The 21,010-nt window shown below is 36.8% G+C and overlaps 5 protein-coding genes across 11 annotated transcripts; 3 read left to right on the plus strand and 2 right to left on the minus strand.

The window, feature by feature from the left end:
- The first annotated feature begins 324 nt into the window (after positions 1-324).
- Positions 325-3,176, plus strand: LOC106450940 (rop guanine nucleotide exchange factor 4). The gene is made up of 7 exons (XM_013892767.3): positions 325-914; positions 993-1,109; positions 1,204-1,346; positions 1,434-1,508; positions 1,579-1,884; positions 2,330-2,674; positions 2,930-3,176. Exons 1-7 carry the CDS (start codon positions 641-643, stop codon positions 3,050-3,052), a joined length of 1,383 nt encoding a protein of 460 aa, XP_013748221.1. The 5' UTR covers positions 325-640; the 3' UTR covers positions 3,053-3,176.
- A 67-nt stretch (positions 3,177-3,243) lies between these two features.
- LOC106450939 lies at positions 3,244-6,382 on the minus strand. Of its 3 annotated transcripts, none has more exons than XM_048753404.1 (7): positions 6,194-6,382; positions 5,876-6,069; positions 5,738-5,787; positions 4,598-5,633; positions 4,407-4,519; positions 4,154-4,325; positions 3,244-4,082 (listed from the first exon to the last, which is right to left on the minus strand). In XM_048753404.1, exons 2-7 carry the CDS (start codon positions 6,018-6,020, stop codon positions 3,505-3,507), a joined length of 2,094 nt encoding a protein of 697 aa, XP_048609361.1. In that variant the 5' UTR covers positions 6,021-6,069; positions 6,194-6,382; the 3' UTR covers positions 3,244-3,504. The 3 variants fall into 3 exon arrangements, with proteins under 3 accessions (XP_048609361.1, XP_022558027.2, XP_013748219.2); XM_022702306.2 differs by having other exon boundaries at positions 4,407-4,516; positions 4,598-5,636; XM_013892765.3 differs by having other exon boundaries at positions 4,598-5,636.
- A 4,721-nt stretch (positions 6,383-11,103) lies between these two features.
- LOC106450937 (U-box domain-containing protein 33) lies at positions 11,104-15,101 on the plus strand. Its single transcript, XM_013892764.3, has 8 exons — positions 11,104-11,538; positions 11,651-11,772; positions 11,847-11,968; positions 12,045-12,149; positions 12,838-13,120; positions 13,214-13,348; positions 13,419-14,615; positions 14,688-15,101. Exons 1-8 carry the CDS (start codon positions 11,274-11,276, stop codon positions 14,871-14,873), a joined length of 2,415 nt encoding a protein of 804 aa, XP_013748218.1. The 5' UTR covers positions 11,104-11,273; the 3' UTR covers positions 14,874-15,101.
- A 162-nt stretch (positions 15,102-15,263) lies between these two features.
- LOC106450936 (U-box domain-containing protein 33) lies at positions 15,264-17,309 on the plus strand. Its single transcript, XM_013892762.3, has 6 exons — positions 15,264-15,914; positions 15,987-16,108; positions 16,193-16,314; positions 16,392-16,496; positions 16,584-16,824; positions 16,950-17,309. The coding sequence occupies exons 1-6, from the start codon at positions 15,743-15,745 to the stop codon at positions 17,043-17,045; spliced, it is 858 nt and encodes a 285-aa protein (XP_013748216.1). The 5' UTR covers positions 15,264-15,742; the 3' UTR covers positions 17,046-17,309.
- A 36-nt stretch (positions 17,310-17,345) lies between these two features.
- LOC106450935 (SKP1-like protein 20) lies at positions 17,346-20,672 on the minus strand. Of its 5 annotated transcripts, XM_013892759.3 has the most exons (10): positions 20,455-20,672; positions 19,784-19,866; positions 19,353-19,577; positions 19,070-19,261; positions 18,867-18,977; positions 18,674-18,743; positions 18,147-18,229; positions 17,907-18,070; positions 17,724-17,842; positions 17,346-17,649 (listed from the first exon to the last, which is right to left on the minus strand). In XM_013892759.3, exons 2-10 carry the CDS (start codon positions 19,817-19,819, stop codon positions 17,627-17,629), a joined length of 1,023 nt encoding a protein of 340 aa, XP_013748213.1. In that variant the 5' UTR covers positions 19,820-19,866; positions 20,455-20,672; the 3' UTR covers positions 17,346-17,626. The 5 variants fall into 5 exon arrangements, with proteins under 5 accessions (XP_013748213.1, XP_022556079.1, XP_022556082.1 ...); XM_022700358.2 differs by lacking the exon at positions 17,346-17,649 and having other exon boundaries at positions 17,663-17,842; XM_022700361.2 differs by lacking the exon at positions 17,346-17,649 and having other exon boundaries at positions 17,663-17,842; positions 20,482-20,611.
- Positions 20,673-21,010: the final 338 nt, after the last annotated feature.

The following is a 21,010-nucleotide window of genomic DNA, read 5'->3' on the forward strand; positions in this document are numbered from 1 at the left end:
GTGAAATGCATCCCGTTTTAAGAAAGCAAAGGAAAACGACTTTGACACAACAACACAACATGGCTTAAAAACCTCTCTTTCGTCCCGTGGGTTTACGTTGAATACTCTTTGACCAAACAATAAAAACGTTCAATAGTTAGAAAAAAACCTGCATTAAAGTTTACAAGTGTCACTAAAAAATGTTGCAAATCGAAATATAATTCTGATAAGTTATAAAACTTGGAAAAATCGCAATAAATGTAGATAAAACTTATATGAATTATACATTGACAAATATTAATATGAAAAATATGAAATGGCGATATATTATGCTACAAATATGATGATATATTATGCTACAAATGGAGATATATTATGCTACAAATGTTGGACATGATGGACAACTTTGAATGATATACTTACACCTAACGCATACATAGTAAACCTTCATTATGAGATTTGATTAGCTAAATGTGGAAGGCACGTCTCTCCCCACAATCAGATCAAACACACTCCGGAGATAATCATTATTTTATCAGTTTTAAATTTTAAAAATAATAATATTAATTCGAGGCGAAAGTGGGGAGCCTCCATGTCTTAACATTCATCACGTTCATTAGAGCCAACGAACATTGAAACTCGATCATTACACAGAGTCTCGATGGAGAGCTCACCGAGTTCCGACCAAAACGAGGTATCTGCCTCTGAAACTCCGACAAGCTCCGTCTCTTCACCGTACCGGAGAACATACTCAGATATCTCCGGTTTATCTCACCGGTTCGACGTTCAGAGCTTCTATAACCGGCCGTCAAACACAAACGCCGTTGTCCATGAAGAAGATCTCTCCGAAGACGCCGTGGAACCAAAAGATAACGTCGACGGCGATGGAGAAGATCATGATCGAGACAGTGACGTTGACTCTGCAGAAGACGCAGGTAACTACTCTTTAGAAAAAGATTGAAACTTTTATCACTCTGTTTCATTTCGATTGATTCAGACTTTTGTTAGTGCAGAGCTGGAGATGATGAGGGAAAGATTCGCGAAGCTGTTGCTCGGTGAAGATATGTCGGGAAGTGGGAAAGGAGTTTGCACTGCTGTTACTGTCTCTAACTCCATAACTAATCTCTATGGTTCGTTCGTCTTCTTAATTTCATTTTTTTTTTTTTTGTCTCCTTTGCTCTGTTTTCGAAAACAGAGTATTTGATAATGGGTATTGTTTTGCAGCGACTGTGTTTGGACAGAGTTTGAGATTGCAACCATTGAGTACAGAGAAGAAGGATCTATGGAAACGTGAGATGAATTGTTTTATGTCTATATGTGATTACATTGTTGAAGTTGTTCCAAGATCTCTTGGTAATAATGTTGAGGTAAAAACAACTACCTTACTTGTGTCTCACGCAACCTAAAAAAAAACCCTTTAAAGTTTGATCTTTTTTTTTGTTCAAAATTTTCAGATAACGGAAACAAAACTAAGATCTGATATTCTCATGAATCTTCCTGCTTTGAGAAAACTCGATAATATGCTCATGGTAAGTTGAATACTGGAAATAAGACACATTGATAAATCAAGATTCACTATTTGACTTTGAATTTTTGTAGGATATATTGGATGGTTTTACGGAGAATGAGTTCTGGTACGTGGAGAGAGGAAGCTCATCAATGAACTCTAACAATGGTGGTAGAGATTCAGGATCGTTTCGGAAAGTTGTGGTTCAACGGAAAGACGAGAAGTGGTGGCTTCCTGTGCCATGTGTTCCTGCTGAAGGTTTATCAGAAAATGAACGGAAGAATTTGCGTCACAAACGTGACTGTGCTAATCAGATACATAAGGCTGCATTGGCCATTAACGACTCCACTCTTAATGACATGGATATTCCTGACTCTTACCTCACCACTCTCCCAAAGGTATATTAAAAAATCGGTCTAAACAGTCAAAACCGAAATGATTTTTTAAAAATCCTATTTATGTAACCTTTTGGTTTAAATTGGTTCAAATCAATTTAATTTGGTTCACGTCGATCTAAATTGATCTAAACCAATTAAACGAAGTAATATAAAAGTGAATTATGACTAGTTTAGTTATATCGTCTTCACCATCAATTTATCTATAAAAAAACTATGATACATTTTAATTTTGCTTATTAATATAAGTTCACAAGTTTATTTGATTGTTTCAATATATCAAAAATTTAATATTTCATCAAAATAGTTTTTTAATCAAACACATAATTTTTCCTATACAAAACGCTACTAACGATTTTTGAAACGTTGTTATTAATCCTATATGATAACATTATGTACATGTGAAAATGTTGTAATCAATAAGGTATTTTTGTTCTTTTTTGAATAGAGTGGGAAAGCAAGTGTAGGAGACGTGATATACAAGCAACTGTGCACAGCTGAGAAGTTTTATCCAGACCAGCTTCTTGATATCTTGAAGATTTCATCGGAGCATGAAGCGCTTGAGCTAGCTGACAAAGTCGAGGCTTCACTAGTTACATGGAGGCGTAAGACCGGAGGGTTGGCTCACTCTAAATCCTCATGGGACATGATGAAAGATATGGGCGGCGACGCTGGGAATGACAAGAACCACATTCTCGCAGCTCGAGCTAGGAGCTTACTGTTCTGTCTGAAACAGAGATTCCCTGAACTCTCTCAGACCTCACTTGACATCTGCAAGATTCAGTATAACCGAGTGAGTAGTCCTCATAGAACCTTTTTACATTTTGTTTTAAGATTAATATTATTTGATTATCAAATATTCTAGGTAGGCATGGACGTTTGGTTTTCATTCTTTTGGTTTTTGTGATATAGGAATCGTTCGGTTATTTATGGATTTCGGTTCAGTTATTTTGGTTTTCAGTTCGGTTCGGATAGCAATGTTAGGAACCGGCTAATATCCTATAAAATTTCGGTTCCAATTTTGTGTGTGTTTTTTTGGTTTGAATAGGATGTGGGCAAGGCTGTATTGGAGAGCTATTCGAGGGTCTTAGAAGGTTTGGCTTATAATGTTGTGTCGTGGATTGATGATGTTCTCTACGTGGACAGAACAGTGAGGAACAGAGATGATTAAGGTTTCAATACTAAGTTTTTCTTCTTCTGAGTGTAATGAGAATACAAAACAAAATGTTTTTGTGTGTTGGTTATGATTGTGTTCTGAATCTTAAAAGGACTTTGATTTCTTTTTGTTAAGCACATCCCTAAATCTCTCATCATTACTTTAAGAACAAGCTGAAACATAATGAACCAAGATGTCACTGGTACTTAAGTTCAAGCCTCATCTTATTCATCCTCATATAACAACAACATACAGCTTAACATTCACAACAGAACACATAACTCTACAGAAAAAAAAAAGTTTTACAGTCTTTGGGGGTATTAAAAGCTGTGACTGTGTGTAATCTGCACAATAAGTAAAACTAGTGCTTGTACATGGAAGTGGAAGTGAAACTATACATAGTAAACAAAGGAGCCTCTTGATGATCATGTGTATCTTTCTGGTAGTGACTGCATTGATGTTTTATTTTACTGGAACAAGTCTGTGCATGTGCTGATAATCTCTTCCAATAGTTCTTCAAGAATTAATTCACCAGTTTGAGAACAGATGCAGCCGATATCGAATCTGAGGTCCATCCAGCATCCAGTCCTAGCCAGATCTTTGCGCACTATCTGGTCCATCGTGTGAGGAGAAGGCAAAGGTAAGAGATGCCAGTAAACCTCTTCTTGCACCACTTCAACAGCATTCTCCATGTCTGGACCACAAAACCTGACTGCTGGTTTGGATAATGAGATCCAAGGACCATGCCTACAAAACTTCATAAGAACTTCATTGATACAGTCAAAGAGCAGTTTCTTATCACTGCAGAAGGTTGTAGAACAGAAGTCTATGTCATCCATTAGAGCCTGCTCAAGAACCTGCTCTGAGTAAAAAGATCTGGCTAAAAGCTCTTCCCAGTTTAACTCTGAGGATGTCACCACTTCTTGAATGTATGCAAGTGCCAATTCTTTATCATCAGTTATAGTTTTGGCATTGTTGTCTTTCTCTGGTCTTGGAGAGTCAGGTTCTTCGAATCTTATGCACAGAGGTTTCAACCTCATTTCAACTAAATGAATCAATAAAAACAAGGTTGGAAACTGAGCTTTGAACAAAACTTTGATCAAACAAACTACTTACCTGCAGAGAACCTTGAGGTACTTGAACTTGTTTCATCATCTGTAAAGAAAGGCTCAAGCACAGACACAGGACTTGATTTTCCTGGCACATCATTGGCATTGTCTTGGCACTCAGACATTTTTACTGAAGAACTTGGTGGTGAACAAGGTGAATGTTTCTCTTCATATGTTTCCTGAGTAAGTATAAAGCAGGAAACATGAGCTTTCCTTTAAGAAAACAATTGAAAACGTTACATGTACACAAGGCTTCAAACCTTGTCCAAGGGTTGTGTGTGCTTATGTTCATCATGAGTTTCAAGCTTATCTTCATCAACATATGAATCTTGGTGAGTTTCAAACTTATCTTTCCCATTGTCTGAAACACCTGCTGGTAACTCATTAAAAGCAGTTAGTTCCAAGGCTGATAAAGAATCAGATCAAAAGAACAAGAAGGAAGAAGAATCACCTGTAGAAGCTGTTTCTTCATGTTTGTTTGAATCCAATCCAAGTGTCTCATAGTAATCTTCTGAACTGCATTCTTGAATATTCGGTTTCTCGGTTATCTGATGTTCAACAACATCACGAGCCATTGTCGACATTCTTGGACTGTGTTCTGGTGTGGAGAACAGAGGGAGAGCAAGGATCTTCCCTAGGATTCTTGGCACTTCCTTATCATGTGAACCAACATCTATGCCTCCTTCTGCTAGCATCTCAGAGAGGTGTTTCTTGGCTGCAATGTATATCCCACACATACTCTTCTTTGAACCTTCATCATTATTAGCTTCAGGCAATATTTCTCCATCTGAAACATCATGCCGCCCGGAGCTAGTCTCTATCTCCTCTCCCAAACAAGAGTTTTGACTCATGTTAGATGATGACAATGCATCTGGATCTTGATCAGATTCAAGTTGAGCATCGCATGGACTCTTTGGAGACTTTAGTCTTCTTCTGATTCTGCTGAGAGTGAAGCGAGAACCGAATCTCTCGTTCTTGGCCTTGTTTCTTGTAGCATGTCTTCCAGGTGATGAAACAAGATCAAAACAACTTGGCTCAGGTTTCAATACTACAATTGTTTGTGGTCTGCTTTCATTTGGAGAGCTTGTCTCTTTGATTCTATGAGAATCTAGAGAAACTGGTGAAGTACCAATGTTTAGGAATGATTCTTCTTTAGAATCATCATCCACAAAGCTCTTGCAGCTCTCTACCTCGCTTTCCTTCTGAGCTATCAAACGCTTTATCAACTCACTGAACTTCTCTTCGGAATCATCGTCATTTATTGAATCAGCATCGCTCTGAGAAGTTCTTGGACACTGATCATCTGGTTTCTTCTCTGCATGATCATCATCACCAGTGATCAAAGCATTGATGTCCTCATTGGTTTTGCTGCAGGTTCTACTTCTCATCTTCTTGTTTCTTGCCTTTGTCCTTCCTCTGCATTCAGTAGTATCACACTTTTGGTGAGTCTTCTCATCAATCTCCTCTTCAATGAGTTTCTTAACACTCTTCTGAAACAACAACAATAACAACAATCTACATCAATTATTATATTCCTCACAATAAAAACAAGTTTAGTTTACAAAAATCCAACAAGAAGTTAAACCAAGACCTCACAGTCACAGTCACAGGTAAGCTGCTTCTCTACCTTAGTCTCAGTACCTGCATTGTAACATTAGCCAACTAAGTGATAATTTTTATTTATTTTTTGTTTCAGACACATTTTCTTAATGATGTCTGATGACCAAACCTGTGATACGTTTGCTTCCACGTTTCCTATCCAACAAAAGCTTATGGTTAGATCCACCATGCCTGAGATCAAACATGTTCATAAACAACCAAACACATCCTGTCCCTTCTCTTGATAGATGTCTTGTATAAATCTCTTTCTCCATTAAAAATCCACACTGCTCTTTCTTCTTCTTCTTTCTGTTTTCTCCTCTTCTACAGTCAGAAAAAAACTATGAGTACAATCAAATAACATACTGTATGAATCAAAACTGATCTTTATATGATTCATTCATGCAGTGTTGATCAGAAAGAAAAAAAGAAGCATAAACACTTTTACCTTTTGAGAATCCAATCCAATGCTTGCAAGAAGAGGAAAAGAGATAGTGCAGATGTAAAGAACTACTAGTGATGGTACCTGACCTGACACACTCCGAGTACTGCCTCCACTGTTAATGAAAATATAATATAATAAAAACTCACGAGACAGAAGCTCGAAGCACGAGAGTAGATGGTTAAAAAAAATGTGTCATTTAGTGGTAGACCCACTTCCCACCAGAAAACAAAATACTCAATTGGAAAATATACAGATTCTTTGATTAAGAAATTTGACAATTGGCATCAATATTTACAAGAATTTATATTATAAACGACAAAAACTCAGCTTACTCAGAACAGAGAAAACCGATCAAAGTTCCATCATTAACGTATTATTGTGGATACAAAACCATCGTAGTACCCAGGGGCGGAGGCAGCTTAGTGGGGGGGGGTCAGCTGACCCCACTTCTTTTTTGTAAAAAAAAAAAATTTAGATAAAATTTGTATAATTTTTGTATTGATCCCATTTAAAAAATAAATTTGACCCCACAAAAACAATTACAAAACATTAAAGACAATTTAATTACAACTAATATATTTTTATTTTTAAAACTTTGCTAATATAATCTTATTTTTCTATAATTACAAAAAATTAGTAAATCACAAAACATATTTTGTAATTTTAAACATTGTTATTGTTAGTTTAATATAGAAACATTAAATATAACAAACTTAAAAAAAAGTTTTAAGTTATGAGTGATCATCGAGTACATTTGAATTTTTTTTTTTTTGGAATAATATATTTGTAGTTTTTTGGTCGTTTATACATCATGCTTTTGATTTATTTTCTGACCTCCGGTTCAAAAAAATTCTGGCGCCACTAGTTGTACCGTTTATACACGTAAATGTACGTGATTGTAACTATATAGTACTATATGACTATGTGCATATTTTAGAGAGACAGAGACAGGTTAAATGTAATAATGAATTGGCTGATGATATGGGGAATTGTGTCGGTGTCGGTGTCGGTAGGTGATGGTCCTCTGTAGAGCCAAGTTGTCCGAGTGAGTACCTTCGCCGACACGTGTGTCGTGAAGAGCAATCTCGTCGATTTCTCACCGTTATTTTATCTTTTTTTGGTCTGACTCACCGTTAAGTAGTCCGTGTTAAGTCCCAGTAAAAATATTGTTTAGTAACTTCTTCAAGCCATTATAAATGTTTTTTTCAGTAATAACCTAATAAACGCTCTGAGCACACTATGGTCGATAAATGGCATAAAATTGCAGAACTGGTGACGTTGGTTGACATAAAATCAAATTAAAATATATAATGTGTAGGAGAATGATGGATTTGTTCTTTAAAAAAATGATGGATTTGTATTGTGAAAAGGGTTATTATCTTTCAACTAGAAATTAAGGTTATTAGTCGTAATAATGGAAAATCTTGTGATTGATTAGAAATGTGGAATCACAACATGTTTGATCATTTTATGAAGTATGGACTATACCAAAAGAGATGTAACTCCAAGAGAATGAGATTATGCAAACTCAGTGGTTTTCATTAGTATGTTTTGCCATATTATTATCGTTTTGTTAATATGGTGTTTTATATATGATTTAGTATGTGGTTCATAGAAGATTTGACAAAATGTTTGAAAACAAATAAAAAAGGAATAGTATCGAACGGAGTTTCACAATTGACAAATTCCATTTATGAATATTTGGACGTGTGTAAATTATTGTCATTATGATATTTACAACAACGATGTTGATCCTTGTTTGGACCACACCAACTGTATTCCCTTTGCGAATTTGGATAGAATTTGGATAGGTGTGTGTGTGGATCCATTATATGTGGTTTTATATTTTTGTGGTGTAAATGTAAAGATTCATACCAAGAGTTTTCTTTTACATTGTTTGTGGATATCCACTTATTACAACAAAATGAAACAGAGCAAGTACAAAAGGGAAATTAAGGCACCGGAGGAGGCCAACGGAAGTAGACTAATAGTGGAGATGGTGAAGAAGGCGAAGATGGAGGGATGGAGATGAGACGATCGCGCGAAGACACCGGCTTCGGAAGTAGTAGACTGCTGAAAAATACGCATGTTCTTATATGTGGTTTTATATTGTTCTCGTCGTTACTCATTCATCAATTTTATATAGTAGTTGTGATGTCCTGTTATGATTTTACCTAATCCAATAAAATGAAAAAGAATGCAGCCTCGTATCATGATTAATCTATCATTTACATTTGATTCCTAATTACTCGTGGATGTATCTACATAGATTAGTTAGATTCGGTAAAAATAGATTACAGATCTTCAAATAGCCGTGAATAAAAACCCCTTGTTAAAAGTCAGCTAGTAGTGCCAAGATAGAAGACAAAAGACATTAACAAATATGCTAGCAATAAAGATCTCAAAACAAAATTAAGAAAAAGACAACGTTTCTTGTATACTACTTTTACACATGACAACAGACGAAACGACGAACACTGTGGAGAATTAAGAAGTATATAGTTTCTTAGGATTCTTATCTCACGGTCACAGCGCTTTTTGTCTCTCTTGTCCTAATTAAAGCGCATGTGAAGATTTGATGGGCTTTCTTGTGCATCGCTTTCATATCCAAGCAATGTTTCGTTGTTTTTATTCGTCCATTGACAACATTGCCTAATTAAGACTGTTATTTACTTTTTTTTTGTCAGCTAAGACTGTTATTTACTTAAAGATGAATTTAAAAGGATAGTAACAACAGATTAGAAAGCTAACAAGACCGTTTTATCGGTTGCGTTATGTCTAATCAAATGCATTATAGTTTTATTGACTTTCGAGAATATATTAATTAATCTTGCTTTGTTAATATATACTAAATACTAATTATATAAAATTTTGTCAATCATAATGTTCTACCTAACAGGAAAATGATAGATTAGTCTTATAAAACAAGCAGGGAGCGGTTGCCATATTACAACTCTATCTAGTCACCATACTAGATTTGGTCACATACCTAATCATCTTTTACCAAAATAAGACATACCTAACCATCATGAACAGTCGACGATGATAGCGTACAAATAATGATATGCATGATGACTCTCTCTTAAAACTTAAACATCTTGAAATGAATAGCGTTATATGTAATTGGTGATCAAGATTTGTATACACAGATTTTACGCTATCATCGTTGGCTGTTCCATGATATCATGATGCATGTTTGATTTGTACGCATGATATTGGATGATGCATGTAATATGTATGCTTGTCAGCTTGTGTTGAACGATGAACAATGGAGTATGTATGATTTGTTCGTTTATTTAAGTGCTACAAAACCTGAAATATGAAAATTAGGGTTGAAACGCCCATGAGCATTTCAAGTTTTTGAAAGCAAACCTTTGGATTTAGATTTTAGACTCTTGAGAGCAGAAGTTTGGATTCGGACGTATAATTCCAAACGGGCTTAAATGGATATATTAAGACCCTTACATTATATATGGCCTCTGGCCCATTTATTTCATTTAGACTCCTGCTAAAAGTTGAAACATTCCATGATGGAAGATGATTAATAACTAGTTTTCTCCTCAATTTTAAAAGCTTGGTCAGTTGATAAAACTAGTAGAGTTGTGGATAGGCCTGGGCGTTCGGGTACCTCTTCGCGTTCGGGTCGGGTTTTTCGGATTTCGGTTTTTTTTATAACACCTTATAGGTCTCATTCTAGTAAATTTGCAAGTACGGGTCGGGTTCGGATATAACACATCGGGTTCGGATCGGTTTTGTATCACATCATAGAACCCATAAAGTAATCATATATCATTCGGATTCAGGTTATATTGGATTGGTTCGGATATACCCGAAATAAAATCTAAAATTTTAAAGTAAAACATAAGAAATATATATTTATTTATGTATAATTAAGTATTTAAGGTAGTTATTTATATTTTAAATACTTATTTAGATAACATATCAAAATAAATATGAAATTGAATATTTGAAGTATATATTCATGTTTCATATAATTATATTGTATATTATTTTGGACATTCAGATCGGTTTCTTCGGATATCTTTTCGGATTTTTTGGTTTTTTTGGATTTTCGGGTTATCCGTTCGGGTTCGGATATGTTTTGTACCACCTTACAAGATCTATTCGGATATTTTCTACATTTCGGACCGGATACGGATCGGGTTCGGTTCGGATTTCGAGTTACGGATATTATGCCCAGGCCTGGATGTGCAACTTATTTTATCTATTTTAATAACCTGTCAATTACACACTAATGTAATATTCAATAAGAAATAAAACTCTATTACGGCCCAGGAAAGTATACAATCCATATGAAAATGACAAGGGGATAAGCATTATGAAGAATATTCCTAGTATTTTTACATTATATAACATGGTACAACCACACACGGCATGCTAACAATTCAACTAGGTCTTAATTTATCAGAAAACAATAAAAAAAACGTTTCGATCTTATATAAAATTAGTCTTTTGAAGATCTTTTCTCATCTGTATTCCAAGACAGCAAATACTTTAATATATTGAAAAAACAATAATAATAATATAATTTTTGAAATAATATCGAATTTACCAATAAACGTATATATTCTCAAGTTTAGATAATTTTATATAATTAATTAGGAAACTGTTTTTTTTTTCTGTTATCTAAATCAAAATCATTTTTTTTACCGACCAGAACATAACCGGGCCGAACCGGGACCAGCTATGTTCTTTTCCCCGGGCGGGAATAAAATAAGGTGTGAGTAAAGAGACCGCGTGCAATATCAGTCTACGAGTCGGTGTACCAATCTCATCTGTATTTCTATTCTTAATCTTACTAATAAGTACACGTGTCATCAATCCATCAAAGCGAGACCATCCCAAAACCCGCCAACATATAAACACTACCGTGCGCCTGCACACACCGGAACATCATCTATCTTCTCCTATACTCTGTTTCGCTCTGTAGAGTCAGTCAATAAAGTCAATCCCTTTTGGATTCGCTGCTTGTTGGTCTGGTGAATTCTTATCTTCCTCTTCGTTATTGTTTCTCCGGATTGTTTATTGCGATAAAGTCGAGACCTTTGAGCTTTGGGAGGAGATGGCTTTGGTGACTCCAATTCCAGCAATGGAGGAAAGAGCCGGATCCATGAGATTCCACGGGATGGGTAGCCCCGGAGCGAGGTCAAGCAGGAGCGGTGCTACGGAAGAGCCCCTCTCGCGGCTGATCGAGGAGAAGATCTTCGTCGCGGTGGGTAAAGACGTGGCGAAGAGCAAGTCTACGCTCGTCTGGGCGTTGCAGAACACCGGAGGGAAGAAGATTTGTCTCGTTCATGTTCATCAGCCCTCCCAAATGATTCCAGTTAGTAAGTGTATATCCTTTTAAACCTTGCTTTCGTGTGTTTATGGAATCAAAGGTAGAGCCTTTTTTTTAGGTTTTGTGGTGATTGAGATCATAACGTTGAATCTTTTGCCTAGTGGGCGCCAAGTTTCCTGTTAGTTCGGTGAAGGAGGAAGAGGTTAGGGTGTTCCGGGAGAAAGAAAGGGAGAAAGTGCATATGGTTCTAGACGAGTATCTTCGTATATGTCAGCAGAGAGGGGTATGTATGTAAATGTATGGATTCTTTATGAGATAGTGTATGATGAGATCTTGATAAGTCAATTATGATTGTAGGTGAGGGCAGAAAAGATGTTTATTGAAATGGAATCGATCGAGAATGGAATTGTGGAACTGATCTCGGAGCTGGGGATCAGGAAGCTTGTCATGGGAGCTGCAGCTGATAAACACCACTCAAAGTATATGCCACTTTGCTGATTAACATTGAATTGAATCACCTCTTGTGTTTAATTTTGGCTTTCACTACTTATACAGGAGAATGACAGAGCTTAAGTCAAGGAAAGCCATCTTCGTGTGCCGAGAAGCTCCTGCTCTTTGTCAAATATTGTTTACTTGCAAAGGTTACTTAATACATACAAGGTTTGTGCTACTCCATTTTTTTCTCATCTTTAACCAAATCCTTAGATCTCAAGTCAAGCATGTGTAATCGCTGTAGTAATTTTTAAACACTTTTCTTCTTACTAATCTTCAAAATAGATTTTGACAATGTTCAAAATACTTTATTACTGATCAAAATCGGTCTAGGCAGCGCCTAGGCGTCCGTCTAGCCGGCAAGTCGGTCCTATCTGAAACGATTTTCTTAAAATCCGATCTATGATTCAAATTGGTTTAAACTGTTCTAAATCGGTTTAAACCGATTTAAATATGTTAAATTAATCAATAATATTATTACAAATATACAAATTTGTCTAATTTTTCTGTTTTGTATATCTAATTTTGATAATTTATCATAATAATTTTATAATTAAAATTAAAAACTAAAATATGTCATATAAATGTATAATATATATAAAATAAATTAATAATTTGCAAACGCTTATGCTTTGCCTAGGCCCCCGATAATCCGCCTAGTCGCTAGTCCTCTATAAAGCGCATAGTTACCGCCTAGCGATTTTTAGAACATTGTAATACTGATTAACCCTACAAATATTGTTTCGTTTTGAGTCTGATTTGCCTCCCAGGCGGGTCCGCATAGACCGATTTTTGGAACACTAATGACGGATATGTGACTGCTTATGACTTGAATTTAATGTGATATCATTTTCAGGGAAGCTGAGGATGACAGTGAATCAGAATATGCATCTCCGCGTCCTTCCATAACTGGAAGCGAGACACTTGAAGCTTTCTCTACACCGGAGTCTGAGCATCTTCATAGAACTGATTCACTTCACCGTTTAGGAAGCAATGGAAGTTCAACTGAACACAGTGGGAGGGTGTCGGATACTGATGAGGAGGAGACAGAACTTGACGGCAGTGGAGTAAGGGGAAGTGCAACAGTTATGAGTACAAAAGAACAGCGTTCTAACCACTCACCTCCCTCCAATTTTCCGGTATGTCCTGTACGTAGTTCCTAATGGTAAAAGCAATTTGATTTTGTATACCTTGCCTTCTCAGCTGTCCAGCAACTCTGTCCATCATTGCAGGATGGAGTCGATGGTTCATTTAACGGAAAGATCAGACAATCTACCTCAGAGGCTCAAAGTTCAAAACGAGAAGCTTTTGCAGAGACTCAAAGGCGTCAGAAAGCTGAAAAAAACGCACTTGATGCAATCAAAAAGGTGAGTTTCCTTGTCAAATGTAAATGATGAAAAGTCTTTGTAGGCTCATGGGTGGTGCTAATGATTATAGGCTAAACAATCAGAAACTGCTTATTCCGTGGAGTTAAAGCGAAGGAAAGACACTGAGATAGCAATAGCCAAAATAAAAGAGAGACTTGTAACAATAAAAAAAGAACAAGACGCTCTCATGAAAGAGCTTCAAAGAGCAATGGCGCAGAAAGAGATGCTTGAGAATCAAATAGCAGAATCTGACGGTACAATGGAAAAGCTAAACCAGAAACTCGACATAGCTGTGAAGCTGTTACAGAAGCTGAAAGATGAACGAGAGGAGTTGCAGACAGAACGTGACAGAGCGCTCAGAGAAGCTACCGAGCTAAGGAGCCGCGCAGAGACCTCCTCAACCTTACAGTCAACTGAGTACTTCACGCATTTTTTATTCTCCGAGATTGAGGAAGCAACTAACCGCTTTGATTCCACGCTGAAGATTGGTGGAGGAGGGTACGGAAGCATCTACGTTGGTGTACTGCGTCATACTCAGGTGGCTATCAAAATGTTGAATCCCAACAGTTCTCAAGGCCCAGTGGAGTATCAGCACGAGGTTGATGTGTTAAGCAAAATGAGACATCCAAACATCATCACTTTGATCGGAGCTTGTCCAGAAGGGTGGAGCCTTGTCTATGAGTATCTCCCCGATGGAAGCCTTGAAGACAGGCTTAGCTGCAAGGACAACTCTCCACCTTTGTCATGGCAAAACCGTGTACGCATCGCCACTGAGATATGCGCAGCGCTTGTCTTTCTCCACTCCAATAAATCAAACAGCGTTGTCCACGGTGATTTGAAGGCGGCGAGTGTCCTTCTCGATGCTAATCTCGTTAGCAAGCTGAGTGACTTTGGAAGCAATAGTGATGGGGAGGAGCTAACTCCGATGACAGATGTTTACGCGTTTGGGATTATATTACTACGCTTGTTGACAGGGAGACCTGCGTTAGGGATAGAGGATGAAGTGAAGGAGGCTCTTGAATCTGGAACACTGGTCGACCTTTTGGACCCTTTAGCAGGTGACTGGCCCTTTGTTCAGGCTGAGCAGCTTGCTCGCTTGGCGTTGAGGTGCTGTGAAGCTGTCAGTGAGAATCGTCCGGACCTTGCCACTGAAGTGTGGAGGGTGCTTGAACCTATGAGGGCTTCTAGCGGAGGATCTTCATCGTTTCATCTCGGCCGTAACGAGCAGCGGATAGCTCCTCCGTATTTCATTTGTCCCATTTTCCAGGTAAACTAATCTATTTTACAATTATGTTGTGTAGTCTAAAGGAGACTAAGCATGTTCTTCTTCTGTTTTTAGGAAGTGATGCAGGATCCACATGTAGCTGCAGATGGTTTCACGTATGAAGCAGAAGCTATAAGAGCGTGGCTGGACAGTGAACATGATACTTCGCCAATGACTAATGATAAACTCTCCCACACCAGCCTTATCGCTAACCATGCTCTTCGCTCTGCAATTCAGGAGTGGCTTCAACATCATTGCTGATATGAGATCCTTCAAAACTCTCAACCCCTGTTCACACAAAGTAATCTCTCATGTAAAAAAAAGGTTTTCTCATTTTCTGTGGGAGGCAACAGAGAGTGAATGAGATTAGCTTTTTGTTTTACTTATACGCATACATACAATCTCTCCATGGATAGCATATATATAGTATACTTTGTTAAGCACAATGTAAATTTTCCTTATTTGTCAGATATGAAGAGGCTTGTGAAATTCGTATGTGTATATTTTATATATGCTTTATATTGTTTGTGAGAGTAGAACTGCCACTAGGCACTGGCTCCACATTTACTGAATAAGCAACTCTCGTGTAAGTCTTGTTTTCCTTGTTGGAGAAGTTAGTTTGGCTTTGTTTTAATAAGATAGACGATCATAAATAAACTCTTAAAAACCTTAGCCAGTAAGGTCAGGTCATTAGGAAGTGGTTGGCAGCTAGGGCCACAACTGTAGCAAGCAAATCTAGAAAAGGCTGATAGTATTCTACTGCAAGTTCTTTGAAGTCTTGTGAAGTCCAGTTCGTGTCTTGGATCATTATTCCTCATATGCTCCTCTTTTGACCAAGACAGAAACCGATAACATACAAATCAAAGATATAAAAGGTACCACCATCTCAAAATATTGTACTTTTGTTATAGAAAAAAAGAAAATAATATTCTATACTCTCCTCTGGACATTGATCAAGTCTTTTCCCAATATTATATGGTCGAATATTCGAAGGAACAGAGTCATGAGATGTGCAGCCAGCCACTGGTTTATGATAGTGCAGAGAAAACTCTCTGTTAAAAGTTTCTCCAGACTAAAAACTTTGTCTCCTCTCCTTTTCTCAAGAAGATCAACATTGTTCTCACAGGGCTATGGAGGAAGAAGCAGCCAGTAATAATCAGATACTAGATGAGAAAATCTACGTTGCAGTTGGGATAAACGTATGGAGGAACATATCAAACCTCTTGTGGGCATTGAAAAACTCCCAAGGAAACAGAATCTGCATCCTTCATATTCACCACCCATCTCCAACCATTCCTCTCTGTAAGTGTTATCTCTAAGACTTTTAAAGGAATTGATTGACTTCTTAATACTTGTTCACTTTTTGTATCCAAGTGGGAACCAGATTTGAAGCTTCAACGGTAGATGAGGAGTCACTGAGAGCATACAGAGAAAAAGAAAAGACGAAGATAGATAAGATTCTACAAAAGTACCTGAGTATTTGTCTTTATAAAGGGGTAAGTGAGTACATAATGTGACTCAGTTTTCTCCATTTTTAAAAGAAGAGATTGATTGTGTTTTTTTTTTTTCTTGTTTTGTAGGTTCAGGCAGAGAAGCTGTGTATAGAGATGGACTCAATTGGGAAAGGGATTGTGGAAACCATATACCAACATAGGATCAGGAAGCTTGTTATGGGAGCTGCTGCAGATAAACACTATTCCATGTATCAAAGATTAGATATCAGACATGGCCATCTTTTTTTTAATTCTTAACAGCAAGTTTTGTTAACTGTTTTGCTAGGAAAATGGAGGATCTTAAGTCCAAGAAAGCCATCTTTGTTAACCAACAAGCGCCTGCTACTTGTCAGATACACTTCACTTGCAAAGGAAAGCTTATCCATACAAGGTTTCAGTTCAATGGAACTTTTCTTTTGGTTGCTTTTCTTGTGGATGATGTTTGCTTTATTGGTGATGTTTCTTGATCAATGTATAGGGAAGCTAGAGTGGATGAAGTGAGAGCTCTCTCTGTTCTCCTGTCCGAGTTTCAGCGGCTTGTGTTGCCACAAATAAGCTCTGGTTCACTTGAAGAGGCAGTAAGTTTGAATGGAGAAAATAACAGATCATCCATGGATATCATCAGCTCTGATACATCGTCAAACGCGGGAAGAGTTGAGGTAACACTAAGCCAAGATCAAGAGGAACCAGATGACTCATCATCTTCTCAAGTTTTCCCGGTATGTGTTTGCTTATTCTGTTTTAGAAAACATACTTTTATATTTCATCTGGTTGATGCAAATGGGTCTAAAGATTATGTTGTTTGCATTTTCATTTAGTTGTCTACTGCTGTTTGTTTCATCAGTGCAGGGGAATGCGACTAGACGTGATAAACTTCCTCATCAAATCCACCATGTTATGGCAGAAGCTCACAATACAAAACCATGAGCATTCTGAGTGATGTACAACAACTGAAGAGCTTTTTTTTTCATGAGTTGCAGAGGAAGAGGAGAGAGAATGGACTGGAATGGTTTGTGAGTTGTGCAATGGCTTACAAAATGAGAGCTAGCTGTTATGGCTTACAAAATGGAACCTCTCAATTTTCATTCATATGTTAATTTTTTTTCTTCTGAAAATGAATAAGCTTTAACGTTTACAGGAATTACATGCTTGATCTTTGAACAATGTGACTATATTATATATATGTGGATGTTGTTATGTTTTTCCTATCTTATCATATTAGTATGGCTTGGGAGTGATGTTGCTAAAACAATGGAACATGTCTTCTTTATTGGCTTGTGAGGTTTATATCAACACAAACTGAAACAAACAAAAAAAAACTAATAGAGAACTGGACTATAAATTATACACACCAACAAAAAATGCTCAAACATGGTTTTACAAACAAAAGGATTGGTCATTAGAAAGTAAAGAAGAAAAAAAAAAAAATCAAAAACTGCATCGTTTCTGGTGGAACCATTCTCTCTATATCTCCTATTTGCTCATATAACCGACCAAAACTGTGTCAGCCATTGAAATTCATCAATTGTGTCCTGAAGATTGACCTTCAAATCCATACCAAACCCCATCAGTTCAGCTCAGTGTTACGATAATGCAGCCAGAGAAGAGATATCATTACCTATATGCCGTCTTGTAGTCCCGTTGTTGCCGTTTATGGAAAAGTGAACAGGTCTTCTCTCTTGTCCTAGCGATTGAGCCCAGTTAGAGTTCAACCTTCGAGCAAAATCTTCTACCTCTCTGTAATAACCATTATTATTATTCACTATATCAGAAAAGAACAAGAATTAACAAGAGTTCTTACCTATCAAGCATTTCCTTCATGGCTGGATCGATTTCATCATCTATATCTCCATCTTCACACCCAGCCTTTGGTGTAAATATCTCATCTTCCAAACTAAGTAAGTCTCTCATTCTGGATCCAGTTTCTTCAACACCTTGTTGTTTAAAATGAAGATCATGTGATTCCTAAACACAATGAACAACGCATTTATTAACTTGACAAATGCCAACTAGGAGCAAAACCAGATAAACTAGTCTGAACCTTGTCATTTGAAGAAATAATCTTCTGGTTCTTCTTTTTCTTGTACTTCTTCTTTCCCTTTGACATCTTTGCCACCTTGGGATCTGTGAAACAGAACTTTCCTTACTTCCAATGAGGCCTTCAAAAAGGAAGTAGAATATACCAAAAAAAACAAAAACTAAGAGACAACACAGACATAAATTCACACAGCAAATCTCTCAGTCATGTATACGAAAAATCGATCATATGTTTAATTCATCAAACAATCTGTGAATGTACTTCTTGCATTATGCATGAAATTGGCAGATATGTAACGAGACAGCAGCACTAGACTATGAGTCTTTAATCTCAGGCACTGAGCAAAAATAAAATAGTCAATCAACAAAAAACATACATCACTGAATCAACACAACAGTAACAAACATGTAACTAAAATGTGGTGGTACAATGTCAAACAGATTAGCGCAGAGCAGCTAAAGAATAAACATAAAAAAAAACAAAAGGACTTTATGAAGTTAGAGAACTAGAGTAAGATCAAAGGAAAGTACCTGTGCCGTTAATAAACGATAACAAGTCATCCACAGAACGTTCGTCCACATGTCCTTCAACCTCAACATTCTAAGACATGGTAAACCCCAACTTTATAAGCTAGTGAAAAAGTTCAATCTTACAGATCAAACTACATTTAATTTCGTTAATAAAGCTACAAATTACATTATGCTATACAGGTGCTAAACAGACCTTTAATCTCTCTCTTTCTTTCAGCTCCTTTCTTTTCTTTGCGTATAATCTATTCAGTAGTCGAATCCTTGGATCATCCATTGTGTTCTTCAGAGGCTCTAATTTCTCTTCCTGGATAAAAATCATCAAAGAACTGTCACACAAAAAAAAAAAAAAGAGAGAAGCAGATAGAGTCTTAAGAAGAGATGATCCTTGAGGAGCACCTCAGTAAGGTCATCAGGCAAATGAAATATATCTCGTATCTCCTCAGGTGTTTTTCCTTCGATGATCCGCGCAAGTGCGCTACTAGTAAGATCAACCAAAGGCTTCAGCTGCAAACTGTCAGCGGCTGAGGTCAACTCACACAGCCTCTTTGTCTCCATTCGCATGAACTTTTCATCATAAACTTTTCGTTCCTTAATAGTTTGATAAATCCATTTGTATTAGAAGGGGACAGATAGAGTATGGAAATGGAGAATATTTGGAACTGTCTTACAAGTTACAAACCTTATTCGAACGTCCAGGCACTTGGTGAAATCTGCAGTAATCAAGAATCAAGCTGAACATAGCTGAGTTTACTCGCTGTGGAAGCGAGATAGCATGATTTTTAGAAGATCCAGCGCCCTTGTGTATTATCTCTTGGCATATCATGGGACAGAACATTGCAACCTCTTGTTCCACTTGTTGAACTGAACCATCGGCAGTTTGAAGCCAGATGTAGGACTTCATAGTCTGAATCCATGGCAATTGGCAAAGCAAAAAAAAAAAAAGCAGTTAAGCTTTGGAGGCTGAGAATAATCTTAATCCCAGTTTAAACGCTAAATCTTAAAAAAATCCATGTATCAAGAGGTCCCTGTGAAAGTTGTTTGTCAAATACTAAATTCACTAATTAATAATGTCACAGTATCTAACAAGCTAAAGCATATGGATATTTTCACCTCTGGTTCCATGATGTCTAGATCACTTTCTGACATTGATGATGGATTTGATGACCCAGTGTATTGTTGTTAGGCTCCTCAAACTAGTAAAAGAAGGGAAAAGATATATATATAATGAAGAGATTAATCACTCCATCAAACTAATAATGAACAACTAATTACATAACATAATCGTCAAAAGACAAAAAAAAAAATTCTCACTCAGAAAGCATATGTCCTGAATCTTACATGTAATGACGAAGCTGATCCCAAACAAACCAGGAAGCTAAGTAATTATATTCAATCTTAATATAAGCTATTGGTTGGATCAAAATCCCCTTTTTGGTAAAGTATCAATCTCCCTTTAATGCTAAAAAGTCATTTCTCTAACGGTTTTCTGACAAGCAAACAGAACCAAATTTGAACTTATAAAAATCAGACAAGAACAGTAAATAAAACCGCAGATCAGGAAAAGTGAAACACGAGGCATCTAAAGCTTGATCCAAATGAGGCAGCAGCAATAAAGAATTTGAAACAGAGAGCAGAAACAAACGTATACGTATTATACCAATAACACAATCAAAACAAACGTAGAGGGTGGAGATGCAAACACGCAAACCACCAATATGAGCTCTTTCGAACGTGACAGGCACCAAGAAGAGTAATAGTTTACGTTAATAAGCGCGTTGTACCTTATTAACAGAGATTAAGAAACTGACGTTAAATGGGGCGGTGGAGGGATTTGAATCTGACGGTGGACAGCGACGGCCGGCGGCGGTCAAGAGATGTGTTAGCGCGGATAAGAGAGAGAAACCCGGCTAAATTTAGTAGTTTATTTAATTTTAAAAATAAATAAATTCACGTGAGATGGAGAAACACAAGAAACTGAGAGGACCGATCATGTCCAGGTGTCGTGACCCTGTAGGCTAATGGCTTGCGTGGTAATAACAGAAACCAGGTGCAACGGTTGTGAAAGTTTGCTGATGCGGATGATTGCGGTTTTAAGTGATTTTAAGAAATTTGTACGACTGGTGCTGCGATTAAAAATTTGTGCATTTGTGGTATACTTATGACTGATAAACCACTAAATACAACATTGGTTAAAAAATAAATTAACAATATTTAACAACGTAATATTATAATAAATATAACATTATATTTTAATTTTTTTTAAAAAAATTAAAAATATTTTTATTTTAAAAGTTTATAATATAAGTTAAAATATAATAGATATATTTTAGTATTTAT

This window comes from Brassica napus, chromosome C4 (assembly GCF_020379485.1).
Source record: "Brassica napus cultivar Da-Ae chromosome C4, Da-Ae, whole genome shotgun sequence".
Taxonomy (NCBI): Eukaryota; Viridiplantae; Streptophyta; class Magnoliopsida; order Brassicales; family Brassicaceae; genus Brassica; species Brassica napus.